The 18041-nt window shown below is 39.7% G+C and overlaps 1 protein-coding gene across 1 annotated transcript in view; it reads right to left on the bottom strand.

Annotated features, from left to right (window-relative positions):
* Window positions 1–4075: 4075 nt before the first annotated feature.
* The window catches only part of LOC136425844 (glutamate receptor ionotropic, kainate 1-like), a 62562-nt gene continuing 48596 nt past the window's right edge, over window positions 4076–18041 (bottom strand). Inside the window, exons 2-10 of the mRNA XM_066414781.1 lie at window positions 11107–11196; window positions 10838–10887; window positions 9961–10155; window positions 8932–9161; window positions 8463–8560; window positions 7302–7529; window positions 6043–6295; window positions 5030–5258; window positions 4076–4162 (exon numbers count right to left, since the gene is read on the bottom strand). Of these exons, the coding sequence (XP_066270878.1) occupies window positions 4076–4162; window positions 5030–5258; window positions 6043–6295; window positions 7302–7529; window positions 8463–8560; window positions 8932–9161; window positions 9961–10155; window positions 10838–10887; window positions 11107–11196 (1460 nt within the window). The remainder of the gene's footprint in view (window positions 4163–5029; window positions 5259–6042; window positions 6296–7301; window positions 7530–8462; window positions 8561–8931; window positions 9162–9960; window positions 10156–10837; window positions 10888–11106; window positions 11197–18041) is intronic.

The raw sequence follows: 18041 nt of genomic DNA, 5'->3' as shown, positions 1-18041 counted from the left end.
ATGTTGTAAGTCAAGGTGGCGAGGCCGTTAACTTTGTGCTCAACAGCGCCTTTCAAGGTTGCTTCTAATACTTTGTCAAGGTCTTGGTCAAGCTGGTCCCACTCCTTAACATCGCTCATCTTTGGCCACTTGATTCTTTCTCTCGCAGGATGGGTCTCTTCACTAATGGCCCGCTCTTCTCTGCTGGACTGTTGGCTCTCCGAGGCACTTCTGCGGTTGTGGGGTGTCGCAGGAGCTTGGACGTCTCCAGTACTGTGGTGTACCTCCTGCCTGGAGTCCTCCTGCGTCTCACCAGGAATCTCTGTCCCTGCGCGCTGCACCTGCGCCACCTCCTTGCCGCATTTGGTTTTAGCTTGGTGAATCTTTAACCCCCTGCTGTTTTTACATGTCTTCCCGCAATGGCATTTTACTACTGGTACGGTAACCTCTCCTGTCAACGTTGTTTGCGTCTTCCGTCTCAGCGTCCGTACTTCGTTCCGAGTCGTTACCCTTTCATCCGTCCCAACGGTTATCATAACCGACCTGTGCGCTGAAGTCTCGCATAACAAATCTAGTGTCGTGTCCGGGCACCCGACTCTCCAGCTGGTTGTAAAATGCATTCTTATCAGAGACATCGGCCAATAATGTTGGTACATACACCTGTATGATTGGAGCATTACCATGCCTTGTTCTAAACCTGGCTCTGATTATTCGAGGACTAACCGGGTCCCATTTTACTAGTGAATTAACTCTTTTTGATAGGAGTAGTCCCAAGCCTTGTCAATGGATTCCATCACTTCTGCCTGACAACAATAGAGCCTTTCCTCCCTCTATTATCTTATTGTCATTTACTGGGGGTTTTGTCTCACTTATGCCCAACACCTCTAACCTGTCTTTCTCAAAAGACTAGCAGAGTTGTTCTATTTCTGTGGCTTGCATCAATGTTCTTACATTCCATACTGCAGTTCTTGCCGGAATTTTTGCAGATGGGAATCCTTGTGGTGATCTTTGTAATCTGGACATGCTCTATTCTTCTCTATTCTTGTGTAATCTGTACTCCCCACCTTTGTAATGAAGCATTTCATGCGATTCTAGTTGGAGCTGATACCCTCTTGAGAAAATCACTCTTAGCATCTGGACGTCTGCTCCTTTACCTTCACCCTTGCAGTGGTGGTTCAGTCACTTTAAAGATTGACCTACGGGTTGGGAGTGACTAGAAACTTAATGTCGTCCCGCTGTTCCCCACTAACCTGAGTGGTGGTGCCCTAACATGTTTATATGCTAAGCCACCATATCCCGGCGCCGTTCTCCTGCACTTAATTGGCTCCTCCGCCTCCTAGAATCGCTGCCCTGCTGTCAGCAGTTCCAGTTGGTTTTTGGAGTTTTTCTTTTCCATTTGGATGAACTTTTTTTTGCACTGTGGTACAGACAATTTTGCAGGGAGGGTACGGTTACTTTTCCACAATGGAGGGTATACTTTTGCATCATCATGGGGGGTACGAAAACTTTTGCATAGTGGTACGGAGACTTTTGCACGGGGGTTCAATACTTTTGCATTGGGGTTCAAAACTTTTGCAAGGGGTTCCAAAAATGTGTATGGGGGTACGGGCACTTTGGCATGGGGATACGAACACTATTGCATCGGGGTATGGGCACTTTTGCACCGGGGTACGGACACTTTTGCACCAGGGTATGGGCATTTCTAATGGGGATACGGGCACTTATCTTAAAAAAAGAAAATATTATCAACAAATTGTTAAAGTTTACTCATTTCGGGAATGAAGAAAACAGCCCGGGCAATCAAAGAGATTTTGCATGTTTTGTACAAATTTTACTTTTCATTTGGATTCAAACCACATTTAAAGCAATAATGAAACCTTAAGTATAGACGAAAATGCGTCTTATGGATGTAAAATAATACTTGTTTCCTATATGTGTATGCATGTGTGTGAAGTCCACAAAAGAATCAAATAATACGTTCTTTAGTTTTACTTCTCAGTTTAATGTTTGTAAAGCAAATCGAGGCACTATTTCGACACAAACGTACATGCTTTACAATCGAGAGCATTACACTTTAGACATTGATAAAACATAAGTGCATCTTCTCACAATAAGGAGTATGTCTTAAAGCATTTTTATCAGCCAACTTCACATTTAATGTATATAGCATAAAAAAATGCATTCTTAGCTCACTCCGTTTTCGTCCATGCATGCTTTCTGAACTGAAAATTTTCTAGCTAAAAAAAAAAATCAGTGCGAACAAATTTAGTAATTTGATTTTAAAGGTTATCCGATATGTAATCTTTCAAGCTTTTCGTGTTTTGCTCTTTGCTGCTCCATAGACTAAATTCTATACGTTGGTTTTCGATTGTTTAAAAACAAAATGAATCAAGAACGTTTGGGCACACAAAAATGTTGCTTATTATAACAAACTTGCTCATTCTGCTACCTTGCATGCATGTTTATCTGTTAAGTTCAATGGCGTGCGTAGTCAAGTGGTTAGCGCCTCCGGACCAATAGGTTGGGAGTTCGAATCCCGGCTATCGTCGCTCACTCAGCATGCACGGTACTTAAAAGGACTGTAGTCCTTGTTATAAGACGGCACTTTAAACCGAGCTCCACTGTTCACTGTACTTGACGAAAGCGGTTAAGGAATTTCCCTATACAAACTGTACATAGCGTCTTGTTTTCTCTTTTAAGACCAATGGAAGCCGCTCTTAATTCAGCTAAACTGATTCGACATCAATCTTTTTTTAAAGTTGCACACGAATCACATGTCAAGACAGATATAAACACATACTGACATGTGCAACTACACATTTGTTATCGCATGTTCACTTAATAATCTTTCCAGCATTAATACAGTTTTTAAGTACATTTTAGAAATAGACGCACTTCTCTTTTACCGAGTCACTGACATGTTGATTATTAACATGATATACAATACATGCAATCTATATACATGTTGATAGCCTGCCCTTGCAAAAGGTATACTCTTAATTAAGAATACAATCTATTTCACTGTTCCAGTTGTCAATAGTAGAAATACGTTCTATATTCTGTACAACTTTGTCGTATCATAGCACTAATGTGCGCTGACTGTTTCTAACTTGATATCTATATTTTTTTAAACTAACACTGTCTACGCACTGGTCATTCAACGTAAACCAGTTCGGTTTTAGTCACATGTACATGCCATCTGGATTAAAAATATAACCATTAGCTCTCTTGGCCGTATTATACATTGTGTATTCCTGGTGAAAACAGACGTCAACGTTCACAAAGATGTTTGGTACAAAATAATAGGAAGTACACTTATTTACAAACAGTTTAGAAGATTTCCAGATCATGTGTGCTCATGACGTACAACCTACGTCATCAAATATGGCGTCACGCTGCATTCAGTCAAGGATGGAGCACACAATATATCTCTTTTAGTGACATGAAGTAAGTTGCTGCGAAAGTTAACCTAGCCGCAGAGTTGACAGGGTATTTCAGGATCATCTGAAACCTTAAGTTATCGTCATGTCTTTGAATAAAGTCCAAATATATGAAAACTGTAGTTGACAACCTCAAGTCAACCTTTCACATTCATGGACGCTATGGTAGCATAGTTTCCGTTCAGAACAATACGATGGTTTGGAGACCCACAGACTTTACTGATGACACTAGAAGAGGAATTTGTGCATCCCGCCACTCGCTGGGCGCAATATGACGCCATATGAGGAGATACCAGCAAATGGAACAGCAGGTTAACTCCGACGGCGTTTTAAAGAGCTAAAGCCAAAATATTGACATGCCATTACGATTGCACCCCTTGTCTTGACGGATCAGTAAACAAAATCATTAAAAAAAGCATTAAGGGGTCAATTAGCGGTCAAACATGGCAGAGCTCACAAATATTTGCTAGAGTATTGAAATACACATTATTCTCCTTAGAAAAAAAAATTGCACTTTTTTTACCAAAGTTTGTTCAAACTATCCTTAAAGAAACAGAAGTGATCGGTACATGGTTACTGCGCAACTCAAATTTTAGTCCTTCCCCGTATTTGATGACCTGGTACTATACAACACTGTCGGTTACTTCTTGATGTCATCAGAAGAGGTTCACGTCAGTGGTGGTACGACGCAGGATCCCGTTTCTGTAGTGCGTCGGTTGTGGTTTATCCTCCGTGGCAGCAGGCTATGGAGGCAAAAAGGGATGATAAACAAGACCATTATATGTCGAAGTTAAAGGTACAAGATAACGGCTTAAAATACAATAAGGCATAATGCTACGGTCACATTTGCACCGCTGCCGGTAGGGGAAGTAGCCCCGGCCGGGCCCCGAAGACACCGGAAAGGTAAATCTCGGTGTTCTCATGATTAGCTCATTTTGCCTATCTGTCACCGGGTCCCGGGTTTAACTCAGAAGCCCGGCCGTGCCTAAAAATACCCCTACAGCCCCGGGTTGCCCCACGGGGCCACGTGGGGGTAACGGCCTAAAGTGGAAAAAACCCACAGTCCTGTAACTATCCGTCAGTGTCTTTTTTTCCAAATTGTAACCGTATCATAATAAAGGTAGCAGAAGGCTTAGTTAATTTATATACCAACCAAGCAACCTTATGAAACTATTCACAAAGGTCGTCACTTATACAAAATAACCATCCTCCCAGCAGACCCGATATGTACATTACCTCCCATAGCGGCCCTGCCCTTCCGAGCCCTCTAACACGCTTCTGGCGACGTCACCACCGAACAGCTTTCAGCCAATCAGAGGGTTTGCTAAAGCTCATCTCGAACAAAGCCCCAAAGACGCTTGGAAGCTATCAGCCAATCAGCTTACGTCTTACATCGCTTTTTAATTATTCATGAGCAATTAACGACTGTTTGAGCACAATAAGGCTAGTACATTAATTATTAATGAGCAACTGTCAGTGACGCCCCCAGAACCCAAAATCTCCGTTCAAAAGATCAGGGCTGAGACCCCGAGGGTTTGCCGAGTATTTCCCGAGCGAGTTTCAGCGCTGATAAAGGGGGTGAAACTTTCTTGTTCAAACTGTGAACGTACCGGTTTTCTGTGCTTGATAAAGCGGTAGTACACGACCTGTACCAACGTCACCAGTACAGCTAGCACCGCTGCAGCTCCGAGCACATAGAAGACACCTTGGAAGATCTCTAGCCCTAAGGCCGATGCTTTGTCGACATTAGACGTTTGACCATCTAGTGGACATCCATTCTTTGGCCACCACCGGTCTCTGAGCTCGCTCATGTACCCTGTCTCTTGAAGTTTTAATATCCTAGGAGTGCGAGAGAATGATATGAGAAAATATGGAACAAACTTTCCTCAAAACGCAAAGAAACTTTAAAGTTAATCCAGCGACTGCGCACTGTATGTGCCAAAGTTTACCAAACACAGACGTGGTACGTGCTAAAGCACAGTAACCATTCACTTACGCGCGTTCTCGCCAGATTGTACTCTCGCGAGAGAACGTTTCAAAATGGCGCTAGGTTTTAAAGATTGGCCATATAAGGTACTAAGGGTGATCAATAAATTTACAATGAGAAATAAGTCGTGCAGCTTAAAAGTATCGGGTATTATTATAAAGTATGAAGTCCTTTCCCCATATTCATCTAATTTCAAATCAATGCAATTTTTTTTCCAGTCGACGTCATGTTGAAAATAAGTAGGTAAGTAGTGAGAAAAAAGGGTGAACTGTAAACAGTGTTGTGTGGGCCGAGTTCCTTATGCTACTAGTCGGTATTGAATCTACAAAGGCGTTACCAAAATCTTTGATGAAGAATCCCGTGGTGTTTCAACTAGAAAGAAGTGGGTGTATGACTTTCAGCAGAGCAAAGTGTCCCTCACGCTACCATTCTCTGCGGATTGTTGGGAAAATAGTAGAAATTTGCCTAATATATAATGGTAGATTGTTTGCTCATTTTCGTAGACATTTATGAAGGACTTTATATTAGGCACAGACTTTATTTATCACCCCTCGTACAGATGAGATGTAAAGAAAACCGCATGTGGAGCCTAAGAATAGTTGTATCAAAAACGTGATTAGAGTATCAAACTCTTACCCTACTGATAATGGCTTCTTTAACGGACTCCCCCGTCTTGTAGAAAATCCGTAGCCTTTGAAAAGAAACGGTTTTCCTAGCATCATAAGTTCACAGCCCTCGTCAGTTCTCACAGTATACTCCAGGAACGGCGTCTCCTCAATCAGGGCGAAGTGACTGTTGCGGACCATTTCTACCCCCTTCATGCTAGCCGGGGGGAAACGGTCATTGGCCTTCATGGTGTACCACATACGTTCGTAAACAGAGCCCGTTCCTACGCAAAGAAAAAAAATGCATCGTTGAAGAAATTCATCAGTCACGTGTAATCACTGTTTCAAGAATATTCCTCAAACAGTGACTTAAAAAGAAAGGTAGCGAAATACGCACCTCCAAATTTTCGACGTCTTCTGTACGTCTTGTTCAGGGAGTGACCTAGTCTCGCGAGAACACGAGACTAGGCCAATACTCGTGTTCTCGCGAGACTAGGTCACTGCCTGAACAAGACGTACAGAAGACGTGCGTATTTCGCTACCTTTCTTTTTAAGTCACTGTTTGAGGAACATTCTTGTAACTAAAAAAACAAATATATATAGAGAAATTACGCCAAGTAGCAGTTACTCAAGCAACTGAATGTGATTTTGGAAACGCTCAAACGTTTCACGTATCATCCACTACTTTTATTCAGTGACTCTGAGCAAGATTTGTCAAACAGCAGGTTTTAACCACGAACTGTCTTAGCACGTGGGACCTAGCCTTACACGGGAACCAGCTTTATATCCTAAATAGATAAAAAAATTGGAGCCATTCTCTCTTTTACATCAACCTTGTCTTAACCTTGTTTAATTTGTTTCCTATTCGACATTCTAAAATTGTCTTCTCTTTTTTTTTTGCATATCAATTCAAAGTGGTTAAAACCTGCTGTTTGACAAATCTTGCTAAGAGTCACTGACAAAAAGTAGTGAATGCTACTTGAAACGTTTGACCGTTTCCAAAATTATAACCTGTTGCTTGAGTAACTGTTATTTTTGCGTGTCGTAATACCTGGATGTCTTACCTTCATCGACGTATTGAAAAATTAAGCTGTTCATCAACAAAACAGATTGAATGAATCGCCCAGTTTTAAATGATCTGGACACGAGACTTTCTACACGTATGGCGTTTGCAATGGGTTGAATCGGACGTTCTCTCTGCCGTCAGAGGTCTCACAGCATACCCATCTCGATTCCCCAGGACATAGAACATTTAAAACTATCGTCAAAACGTTTATATCAGAAGATAACCTTCTTGACTTTTGAAGAAGCTGTACAGAAATGTCCCTTCTGTGACACTGTACTGGATCGCAGTCTGCCCGGCCAGATCGTCGATAGACTTGATGGGTGCGACCAGCCGTTTGACGGTGAGGAAGGCTGTGAGGTTGGCCGTGTAGGTGGAGATGACGATCAGGGTGAAGAACCACCAGGCACCGGCCAGGATACGGGAGGGGAGGGAGCGGGGGGCTGGCTCTCCTCCTGGGGAAAGTACGATTGAAGTGTTAAAGTTTTGAAGAAAATCGAACCTCTTGCATCACATTGCTACATGAAAAGTATACTCTGAGGGCTTGCCCGCAATTAGCCAGATTTCCCCTACATGCAGTTTTAGGGAAATTCAATAGCCATTGACGTTGTTTCTTCAATTTAAGCACAGCGAACGCGGACGGAACTGCCTGATTGGCTGGCGGCGGGCCAATGGCAAGGCGACCAGAAGCACGTATGATAGACCCATTGGCCAGGGTCTTTAATTATATATATAAGCAGCGTAATAGAATCCGAATCATTGACAGGAGAGCATAAAAAGGGAAGCTAGAAATAAAAATCCTACTGTAATATTATAAATGTACCCCAAAGTCGTGTTTTGAAAAAAGTCGGGCATAGTCCAAGGCTCTCTTACCGTTTAAAAATCACGATTGGGTTTTATGAAGTCAGCAGGTGGTGATGTATGCGGATGATAAGAATATAGTTCACGGGATCGCTTTAATTTCAAAACTTATCATTATTGACCATACTCTTGGAAACGCCCGCGAACTCGTCGATTATTTATTTTGAATCCCTCAAAATTTATTTTTGATAAAAAAGCTCGACTAGCCCTATTTATATATATATATAGAGAAAAAAAATGGTGATATGTCACTTCTAAAAATCAACAAAATTCAAACAGTCAGTCAACTAGCAGTCCGAACGGCACAAGTTTTAAGCGACGGGAGAGCCCTGAACTATGACGGAAGTACATGTAATGCAAAACAAGTTCAAACTTGATGTTGGTGTATAATTAGCATATGATACACTTGGCTTTTCTATTCTAAGATCCCCCCCCCCCCGATCTGATACTTTAGAATATCTTTTCAAAATGGATATCTCAAAGTGAAACTTATTAGAAGGGATAGTGGGTGAGTAGAGCGATCCTACCTTTTCTTACGATTGACCAGTATGTCAGCCACAGACTGTTCGTAAAGTTAAACTTTGCGTCGTTGTCATAGTCATCTTTCCCTACGTTGCACTTGTACCTGTATTCAACAGTCGGGTTCAAATGATAATACGGGATTTATATACCACTTTGAATGCTTTGTAAATAGCTTCATTAAGTTTATAGACAATTTAAAAATTCAATAATAAAAAAAAAATAAAGATGGTATTTACCTGCCAAACATTTCGATCATGACCAATGGCGAGGGGGATACTGACCTCGTCATGCTTGGGTCTGCATCATTGCCAAAACGCCACCATGCGGCAAGCAGTAGTAGTGATATGAAAACGTTGGCCAGGTAAATGCCACTTAAACTGCGACATACATGAATGCCTATTCCATCCTTTAAATAACTACTTTAGCAACAGTGCTTTTGTAAGAAAACATGAATTGTAGACTTCTATTCCTTACCTAAGTTTGCTTGTAACGTATAGCAATATGGCGACACCAAAGATGGCGCCCAATATAGAAAACCAGACGGTGTTTCTGAATGGTTCCAAGAAAGCGAAGACATTGGTTCCTTCGGTGACCGGTTTCTTCAGAAGAAGCCCCGCCCCCAAGTCCATAAATGGATTGGTGAAGTCCACGACCTGCTCGCGTTCGGAGCTAATGGTGACAGGGGCAAAGGCGACATCGGCACGCTGAAATAGAAATCGGTATAAAAACACATTACTCGTAACGATTACGACTCTTACTAACGCTAGTTGGCCTTAAATCGTTATGTTAAAAAACGGGGTCTTGAGGGTATATGCGTCATTCAAAATTTGTAATACTTCAAGAATTTCACCCTTAAAATTTGCAATTTCTTTATAACAGCAGGACTAGGTAAAAAACATAACATAGCATAAGAGGAAAATGTCATGTATAGTAAAGGCAGAAAAATGACACTTGCTCTTTTGTCAGATTTGTGTAACTTAAACTTCTACCTAGAAAAACGACAAATAACAGTCAACATATGATTATGTTCGAAAAAATTATTGACACTGCATAACAAATTTCAATCGTTTACATTTCCTTATCTGAACATAAATGCAAAGTAAACGATTGTTAAAAGGATAATTCATACTCTGTATAAAGCAAAATTTGCGGTGAAAATATCCTGTTGCTTTATTTCATTTTAGAGAGTTGCAGAGGTGAGAAATACTGTCACTAAAAAAAGTCCAAGATTTCCTATACCATAAAGATTACTAGGAAACACTTTCATCAAATCCCTGTTTGATTTTAACTGCGAGTTAAGAAAATATGGGGGCCCGGCCATACCAATAAATAGCCCGGTAACCCTGGCGTGCAAATGTCACAAGGGGCCATGCTGAGGTCACACCCAAAAAAGCAAGCAAATTGCCCTTAAAATATTCAACGGGGCCCCTATTTCCAATTATTACCTTTGCATAACTGAATAAATCCACTTGCAAAACGGTCATACATTACTGTACTACCTACCCCTTCTATTACCTCCCCAATGAGACCGGTCCATGTGCCGTTCTCTGTCAGTGTCCCGTATGTCCCATCTCGCACCACATACATCTCGTAATCAAACCGCATGTTCTCTGACAGCTTATCCACAATGTCCTTCACAAAACCCGAAAACTCCTGTTCTCCTTTGTCATTCTGCTTTCTCATCATATAAGGAGCCTCCTGGGAGTAGAGAAAGTATTAAGAGATTTAACAAGAAAGAGACTTGCAAATGATGTATTAGCTTGTAGTGAATGTGAGAATATCGGTAGCCTACAGAAGATCGGTAGCCTACCGTGGACCAAATGTCTGGAACAGCCTACCGCCAGACACACGTACGGCTCCGAATCTGACTTCCTTCAAGAGACTCTTGAAGTAACGGAAATGAACTAAACGAACGGACACGGACCATGAACCAGCTTTCGCCCTACTTTATGTTGTATGTTGTAGAAATTGTATATTGTTGTGCCATAAATATGTAATGATATATGTTGATAGAGTTATTAGGACTCAAATGACTGTGTATCTCTGTTATATTTTATCTGACCCTTACCCCTTCCCTCATGACCTCAATGAAAAGCGGCCTGCGTGCCGATTTGAGCTTATCATGAATAAACAAAGGTTCAAACAAACAAATACCCTGAATAATAACTTTATTCTAAACAAGCATGACCATCTCTGACTGGCTTACTGTGCACTTTAGCTCGGTAACACTGCTAACATTGCAGTTTCAAACGTCGGCTCGTCTCTTTACAGAGTAGAATAAACCATGCACTAAGAATATAATATTGATGCATTTTCTTTTTGCTTTTATGTCGAAATCAAACAAATGAAAAATAAATAAAAACGCCATTTTCTTACTTACCAATATAGTTACAGCACGCAGTCTTTTACCTCTTAATGAAATACCCTCTCCTGAATAAAGATAAAAAAGACAGATGAAGACATGGATTAATTAAGAAGAGCAATCTCTATTCAGTCAAAGTTCGTACAAATAGAATCCCATCATCCGATTCTGAACAGCTAAATCAGTTTCCAGTTTTGAAATGAATTTACTACTAACTACTTGTTGTGCGGTACCTAACAGATAGATGGCGCTTTTAATCAACATGACAATGGCAACTGCAGCCTTACCCCTCATGCTGCTCTTCGTGGGATCTAACAGCTTTGACAGTAGTAAAGGACGACTATGCGTTGGGGCACCGTTAGAAGCTTGTGGAAGCGCTGCAACGGCAAAACAATATATAACATGAATAACCTCCGCAATGTTTTTGGTCTCGTTATTTTCAACATACCCTTATGTGTTTGTTATTAAACACATAAAGCTATGTTAATTAGTTGCTGTTACTAGATAACTTTGAGCTAAGATCGGCAATTAGCAAAATAAAAATTAGCGCCCACCCTCTTGAAATTAAGAAATGGCGGTACAAACAGTTACCTGTGGGGGAAATATTTTGTAACTACTGTATGTTGAAAACGGTGGAAGACGAATGTCCTCAAACTGCCCCTTCAAAGATCAGGAAAGAAAAGAGCTTTTTAAAGAAGCCACCAAAACTTACCACAATTTCCAAACATTTACTGACGAAAAGAAAACTATAAACATGTTAACTTCCCACAACCCACTCATTACAAAAAAGGTGGGTAACATTTAAACATTAAACGTCATAACACAAGAAGAAACTCCGCGAGACAACATTACCTCCTGTTCGTTAAGTACAGGAGCTAATGTTGTTGTATTGCGGGGTTTCTGCTGTTAGCTCCCGTACTCAAAGAACAAAACCTAATTGACAACCCTGCCTTTACCTTGCACTGTACTCAAACAATAGGGGCTCCTTGACAAAATCTTGTCTTGGCTTTGCCATGTACTCAAAACAAACAAAAAAGCCACTTGATGTAACGTAACATTGTCTTGACTTCGTGTTCTATTAAACCATCTTAAAATCGTCTTTATGTCATTAACATATTATTGCAGTGTCTAAGTTTGAAATACCTGTTAACTTCAGTTCCTTCTTTAAGTCACAGACGAAATGTAGCGGATGCTGTCTTAAATGTCTGACCGTTTCTAAATGAATATATGCGATACTTATAACCTGGATGTCTTACCTTTATCAACATAACAGAAATCATGAAACAAAAGAGTCCAACGATCTATTGCTATGGTATTTGGTATGCGGTTGGACCTATGAAACATGGTATTGAGGCCCCTATCAGGTTGTCTTATACTGCACTAGAATTCTAGTTCTTATATCTCGCGCTTATTTGGACAAGCCATGTTACAATTTTTTGACGTATGCAAGTTGCTAAGTTGTTAGAAATTAACATCTAAAGCCAAAAGTCATGCCAATAAGGCGATATTTTTCCATAGATAGACATAATATAGTTTTTTTGAAATGTTGTCAACCACTGAATAGGCCCTACGTTTCCGATTCCTTTATTTCGTGCCCGAAGTGACCTTATGTCATATTACTTTTACAGCAAAACTTATTATAATTGACCTTTCCGCTCGCCGAGTGAACTATTATTTCCAATCAGTCTTAAAAATGAGAGGGCACGATTTCTAATTCAAAATATTCTATATGTCTAGACAGTGACTTTGTTTCACCGTTAATATTACGACATTATTTCTTCTTTATTCAATGTTTGAATGACTATGTCTGATTGTGTCAATAGTCAGCAAAGTTACGGGTTTGAAGTGTATGGAATCAGTAAGCTATTTGACAATAAAGTTCACATAGACATAGACAATGAAGTTCACCATTGAACGCTGCTCGCAAAAGACCGAGTGTTTAGAGGGAGATAAGGCTTGCCAGGCCTTCACTGAACAAACTCCCAAAAAAGCAATAACTTCGGTAGCTATTGGCCGCCAAGATAAAGCCAACTGCCTTGTAATGGTGTTATTGACACTACGCAGGGCTATACTTTAGATGCTCAGTACATCCAGTACTTCAGCCAAATAATGGTATCGACTTGTTTAATCGACAATTCTAGTTGGTTATGTCTTCAAACAATTTGAAATACGACAGAAATTCTTATCGAACAGTTGAACAATGTCTACGTAGATTTTATGGCATGAGGTACACGGCCCACACACCCCTTATCACTAGTCTCCACCAGGACCTCCTACGGGCGTATGGATCATAGAATTTGGCAGAAAAAGGAATAATTAGCCAGTAAAGTCAGTCCATGGTGAATATCACATTTCGCCCGTGTAGCCTGCAAATAAAACCCTGGCTAATATTCTCCCTATAGTCTGGTATAGACTATCTTATCACAGTTCACCCTATTTTTTTCGGGTCGTCGTAAACTAATACATAAAAGGCTCAGGCTGACATATAAACATTTTCCTTTGAATGAATAGGATAAAAAACCAAGCAATTAATGATCGAAATTGAAAAAAATTCACCTTGTGAAACAATTATAACTAAAAAGTCATTCCAAAGATCTCTTGAAAAATGCATATACGTCGATAGTTATAAAAACAAAAAGAGTAGCTCTATTTGACGAAAACGTTTTACTTAAAAGTTATAACCCGAAGCTCATTTTATTTATCTCTGGAAACAATTTATGCCCTTCTGTAGGTATTAATGCTTAGACTGACATGTAAAAATCGTCATTAATATCAACATATAAGAAAAGAAAGCGTAGATAATCTCCATTCACGGAAAGGTTTTCTGTGACTGTAAAACAATATGTCAAAATTCATTCCAACGATCCTTAGAATCAGAATATACTCTTGGATAGACATATAGACACAATAAAGGCACAGACTGACATATTCTGAGATCTAGATAAGATACACGAGTCTCTCGGGGACTAAGGATCCATCTCCCCCGACCCCTTGCCGAGACACGCACATTGATCACGGCCGGAAAGCTCAGATGCATATCTACTCTGCGACATTGACGCAGGACAACGGGTTGAAGACGACTGCACAAGAAGTAGATAATGAAGACACCGCAATAGTTTTTTTTATCTTTTCCTTTTATCTTCTTCTTAAAAGTAGTTCAATTAATTACAGCCTTGAGTTATAGTTGAAAAAAGACTATAACTAGTCTCACATGTTGAAATAGTCTCGAATTCGTTCCGAATTACTTGACATGCTTTTAAAATTTCCATGACTTTATACCTTAACCAAGACATCGTCTTATTACAATGCTAATGACATGAATGAAGTTTCTTATTAGCATAGTTTATATGAATACAATATCTTTAAATCACATACCAAATGCTACAAGTATACATCTCCGGGAAGCTATTGTAACATTGCCACATTAATTAAGTTAACAATGACAACATTGAAATAAACTATGTCACCATTGTTTTCCTGGTGGATATAATCTAAAGGTTTTCAAGTGAAAGCTGGAAAAACAATTTTAATCACAATCCAGTTATTTTAACCCGTTACATTTAAGGGGCTCTGGTTGAACGTTGTTGTGCGCTTGAGTCTTAGTAAATGATAGATAAAAAAAGAAATAACAAAATAATACTAGTGATGTAACTTCCTCTTCTTTGATCTGCCTATTGGCTTTGTGTTGATGCAAATGGGTTTATTTTGGCACAGAGTATACTCACCAAACCCCATTAATATGCCACTTGCAAGTACATTTGCCCGCTCTGTCAGTTTTTATTTGGTATTTTTGCATGCTACACGCAGGGAGCTAAACCATCGAAGCATTGCACTCTAAGGGTTAGACTGCCCTTTTCCATTAATATATCATATGGCAAAGTGTCCATTTGAATCATTAATAGCCCAGTACGTAGTTGCTTAAGATTGCTTCCACGCACTGTAAATGGTGTCACCACCCTCATCATGTTCAGAAAGGTCTCAAAGGAAAACCTTTCGGAAATCGCACAAGCAGAAGTAACAGAATAAACTCATTTTCCACTCAAGGTATTTCTTCTGTTCTAAAATCGACATAAGCATTCAATTCGTTTCAATCTTTTATTCATCCGTATTAGAATAAGGTTTGTTAAAAACATATATCCATAGATTAAGGGTGTGGCTATGAAGAAAAAGATCACAATGTATTTCTGTAACGACTACCTTAACTGGCTTTGTGTCTAGTGAATATTGAAGGAAAGTGCGGAAAAAGTACTTAACTTGTTGAATATAAGGAAATCACTTTTTAAAGTTTTGGTTGAATATTATATCATTCCTCAATTGATTCTGAAAGGTTCATGAATCCGTTTACCAGCGATCTTGTGGAGTTGTCTACGAACAAGCACTCGATGTGAAATAAAGGTTTTAAATTGACTTGACTTGATCTACATATATATACTAGATATAAGTATGTAGACTTGATCTACAATATACGGAAAGAAATAGATTTTCTAATGATTCATGTAAGAAAAATTTTTAAAAAATTCATACAGATGTGATTGACCATAGTCATGCTACCATACATCTTTCATAAGTTTACATTCTTATTGGTTAACCTTGAATCATACGTATGTCATTGACACTGACAGGATTTTTTTATCGATGTGTCATTTGAAAAGGTTCCACGTTTAATCACAGCATGAATCAAAGCTGCTAACATCAATAAACGTCGTGTATTACACAAGCAATGTTCTGAATCTCCTTCGACCGTAGCGACAGGTCAACATCAACTACAGGGGTCTTATCATTACGATCAGGAGGATAAAAAACCTAAAGGGTAAAGCACTACAAAAAAATCAATATCTCCATTGGCGTTCCATACTACTGCTCAGGCATTGAAGTCGACTTTAGGCCTATGAAATACGATTAATTGCCAATTGAATAGCATTCTGGCTACGCACGAAGTAGTGGTGAATATTATATTCTAAAACTCCACGATTCCAACGCTTCCAGGACCTTAATGACCACCAGAAAAATATTTTCCTCTAAATAGGGTTAAGGGTCATTTGGTCTATCAATCTATTTTAGTTCTTTGTGGCTGCTATAGACTCTTATGTAGCTCACGCGCTTGTATGTTCGCTATATATCTGTGGGTGTGCAATTTGGAAAATGTAGCGAAATCAGACTACAAAGTTAAATCATTTTGGTTGGACAATCTTTTTTACTACCTTGTTACTGCTAGACTTTTATGTAGTCACGCGTTTGTATGATTGCTATCTGTGGGTGTGCAATTTGGGAAATGTAGCGAAATCAGGTATAAAAGCGAAGGTCACCGAAGGGCAAAGTAGATATACATACAGACTACCGCTGGCAACTCAGTCGGAACAAAGTCCCATCACAAGAAAGCCTTTTATCTTCTTCATTAAATCCCTATGTTCTTTAAACATTCAACAGAAAAAGATTCAAGAATACATAATTTGAGACGCATCCAAATGTTGCTCCTTCATAATTCAACGAATCCAATGGTGCAATATAAATTTCAAAGGGTAAAATGTTAGTTACGGAACGTTGGTGAACGTCACAAGGTTTATCATGGTTGTTGAATACGTTTACAGAACTAGATTTTCTGCTTACCCAAGTCGAACAGAATGACAAAATCTTGTACGCATGTCGAACATAAATGCCACAACCAACCGTGCAACCTCAGTGATGCGGTGGTATTGTAGTCACTGTCACTTGTTTGTGACTGGGTTTGTCCGCTCGATAACTAGTGAACGCCTGGATGGATTGTTTTGATATCTAGTACATGAGTAGATCTTCATAAGTTTCCAATTATGAGCCCCCTAGCTGCATGTGCTGGTACAGCAGCGGAACTTTTGGCTTTGATAGCTCGTGTTCTGGACATGCCATGGTCATCGTCTTTGAAGGGGGGCCGGGGCAGACGGGGGTTGGCTTAATAGCCTTTGGAAGGGAGAGTCAGTCGTGTAGGCTTTGCCCGCTTCTATATCTTTTTCCATATCAAAGCCACAGCACTAGCTTTTATCAGTTATATGAATACATTTTCCCTGTCAAGGTTATGGACTATTTTATTGTGTCTCTATTCGGCTTTTTCATATTCCACGAATACGGCCTACGTGACCAAAGATCAGGGAGAAAAAGAACAAACGGCCCCATTGCTTCGATTCATCGGTCCCACACAAAGCTACTCGTGAATTTCTGGACAAATGCTAGGGGTATAAAGTTTCTAAAGGTTTGATATTCTGGTCATAACATTTTATGAGTTTGCAGGGAGCCAGAGATAGTCTACACAAAGGGCTTTAGAATTTAAGGGGAAAGTTGCCTGGACAGTGGTATACAGGTCTTTTACGTCCTTTTTCTTTCAACCTACCATATACAAGAACGTTTGATGAAACATCGCTATCTTCAGACCCAAGATGGACGTCCTCTGTGTTTTGCTATGGTAGTTTATCTTCAATTTTTTTACCTCTGATGTTATGCCTGCAATGGATCAATGTCAAGCTATGACGATGTTAATAATAGAGCTAAAATATTGCAAAATCTTTGACAAGATACCTACTGTAGCTTTAGCACCAAAAGACGTAAAATGTAAATACGTACCTTTTCTACGGTAATGTTTATTTCACAAACTGCTCTATAAAAAAAAGCCAGGTTCAGAGAACCTTTGCAATCTACATAAAACATGACCAACATGTCCCAATTGTTCGAAAATTTAATATTGTGTTACTTGTTTTGACCTTATTAAGATCAAGATCCTCTCTAAAATGATACAACTCTACATGTTACCCCTTTTTTGTAAAATTTGATATCATTTTACGTGTTTAACATAAACGCACGTAGTCCTATGGTAAGTGGGCCTACAAAGAAGACTTGAGTTCGATTCCGGCGATGGCACTCATTCGAGATTCGAACAATTGGGAAGGGTTGAAGTCCTTCTCATTGGACGATATGCCTGTAAATAATGTTTATTGTGCTAGTCGAATAGAGCTAGGGGATTTCCCCGTACAATAAACCTGTGAATACTGGAGATAGCGTCTGTCTTCTCCTTCATCTGTTCATTTTCTATCTGGGCTTCATTAACAACCCGCAAATAGCTATTATCAATAGTTGATAGACCCATCATCAATAGTTAAGAGACCACTAGTAAAGTACAAGATCAATAGGGTATGAGAATAAGGACAAGGTTCCCTTTCAATTTTCGCAGGATTAGAATTGGGATTACCTCCGGGTC

This window comes from Branchiostoma lanceolatum, chromosome 19 (genome assembly GCF_035083965.1).
Source record: "Branchiostoma lanceolatum isolate klBraLanc5 chromosome 19, klBraLanc5.hap2, whole genome shotgun sequence".
Lineage (NCBI taxonomy): Eukaryota > Metazoa > Chordata > Leptocardii > Amphioxiformes > Branchiostomatidae > Branchiostoma > Branchiostoma lanceolatum.
Note: the sequence above shows the minus strand (reverse complement) of the source record. Positions and strands in the feature narration are given on the sequence as shown.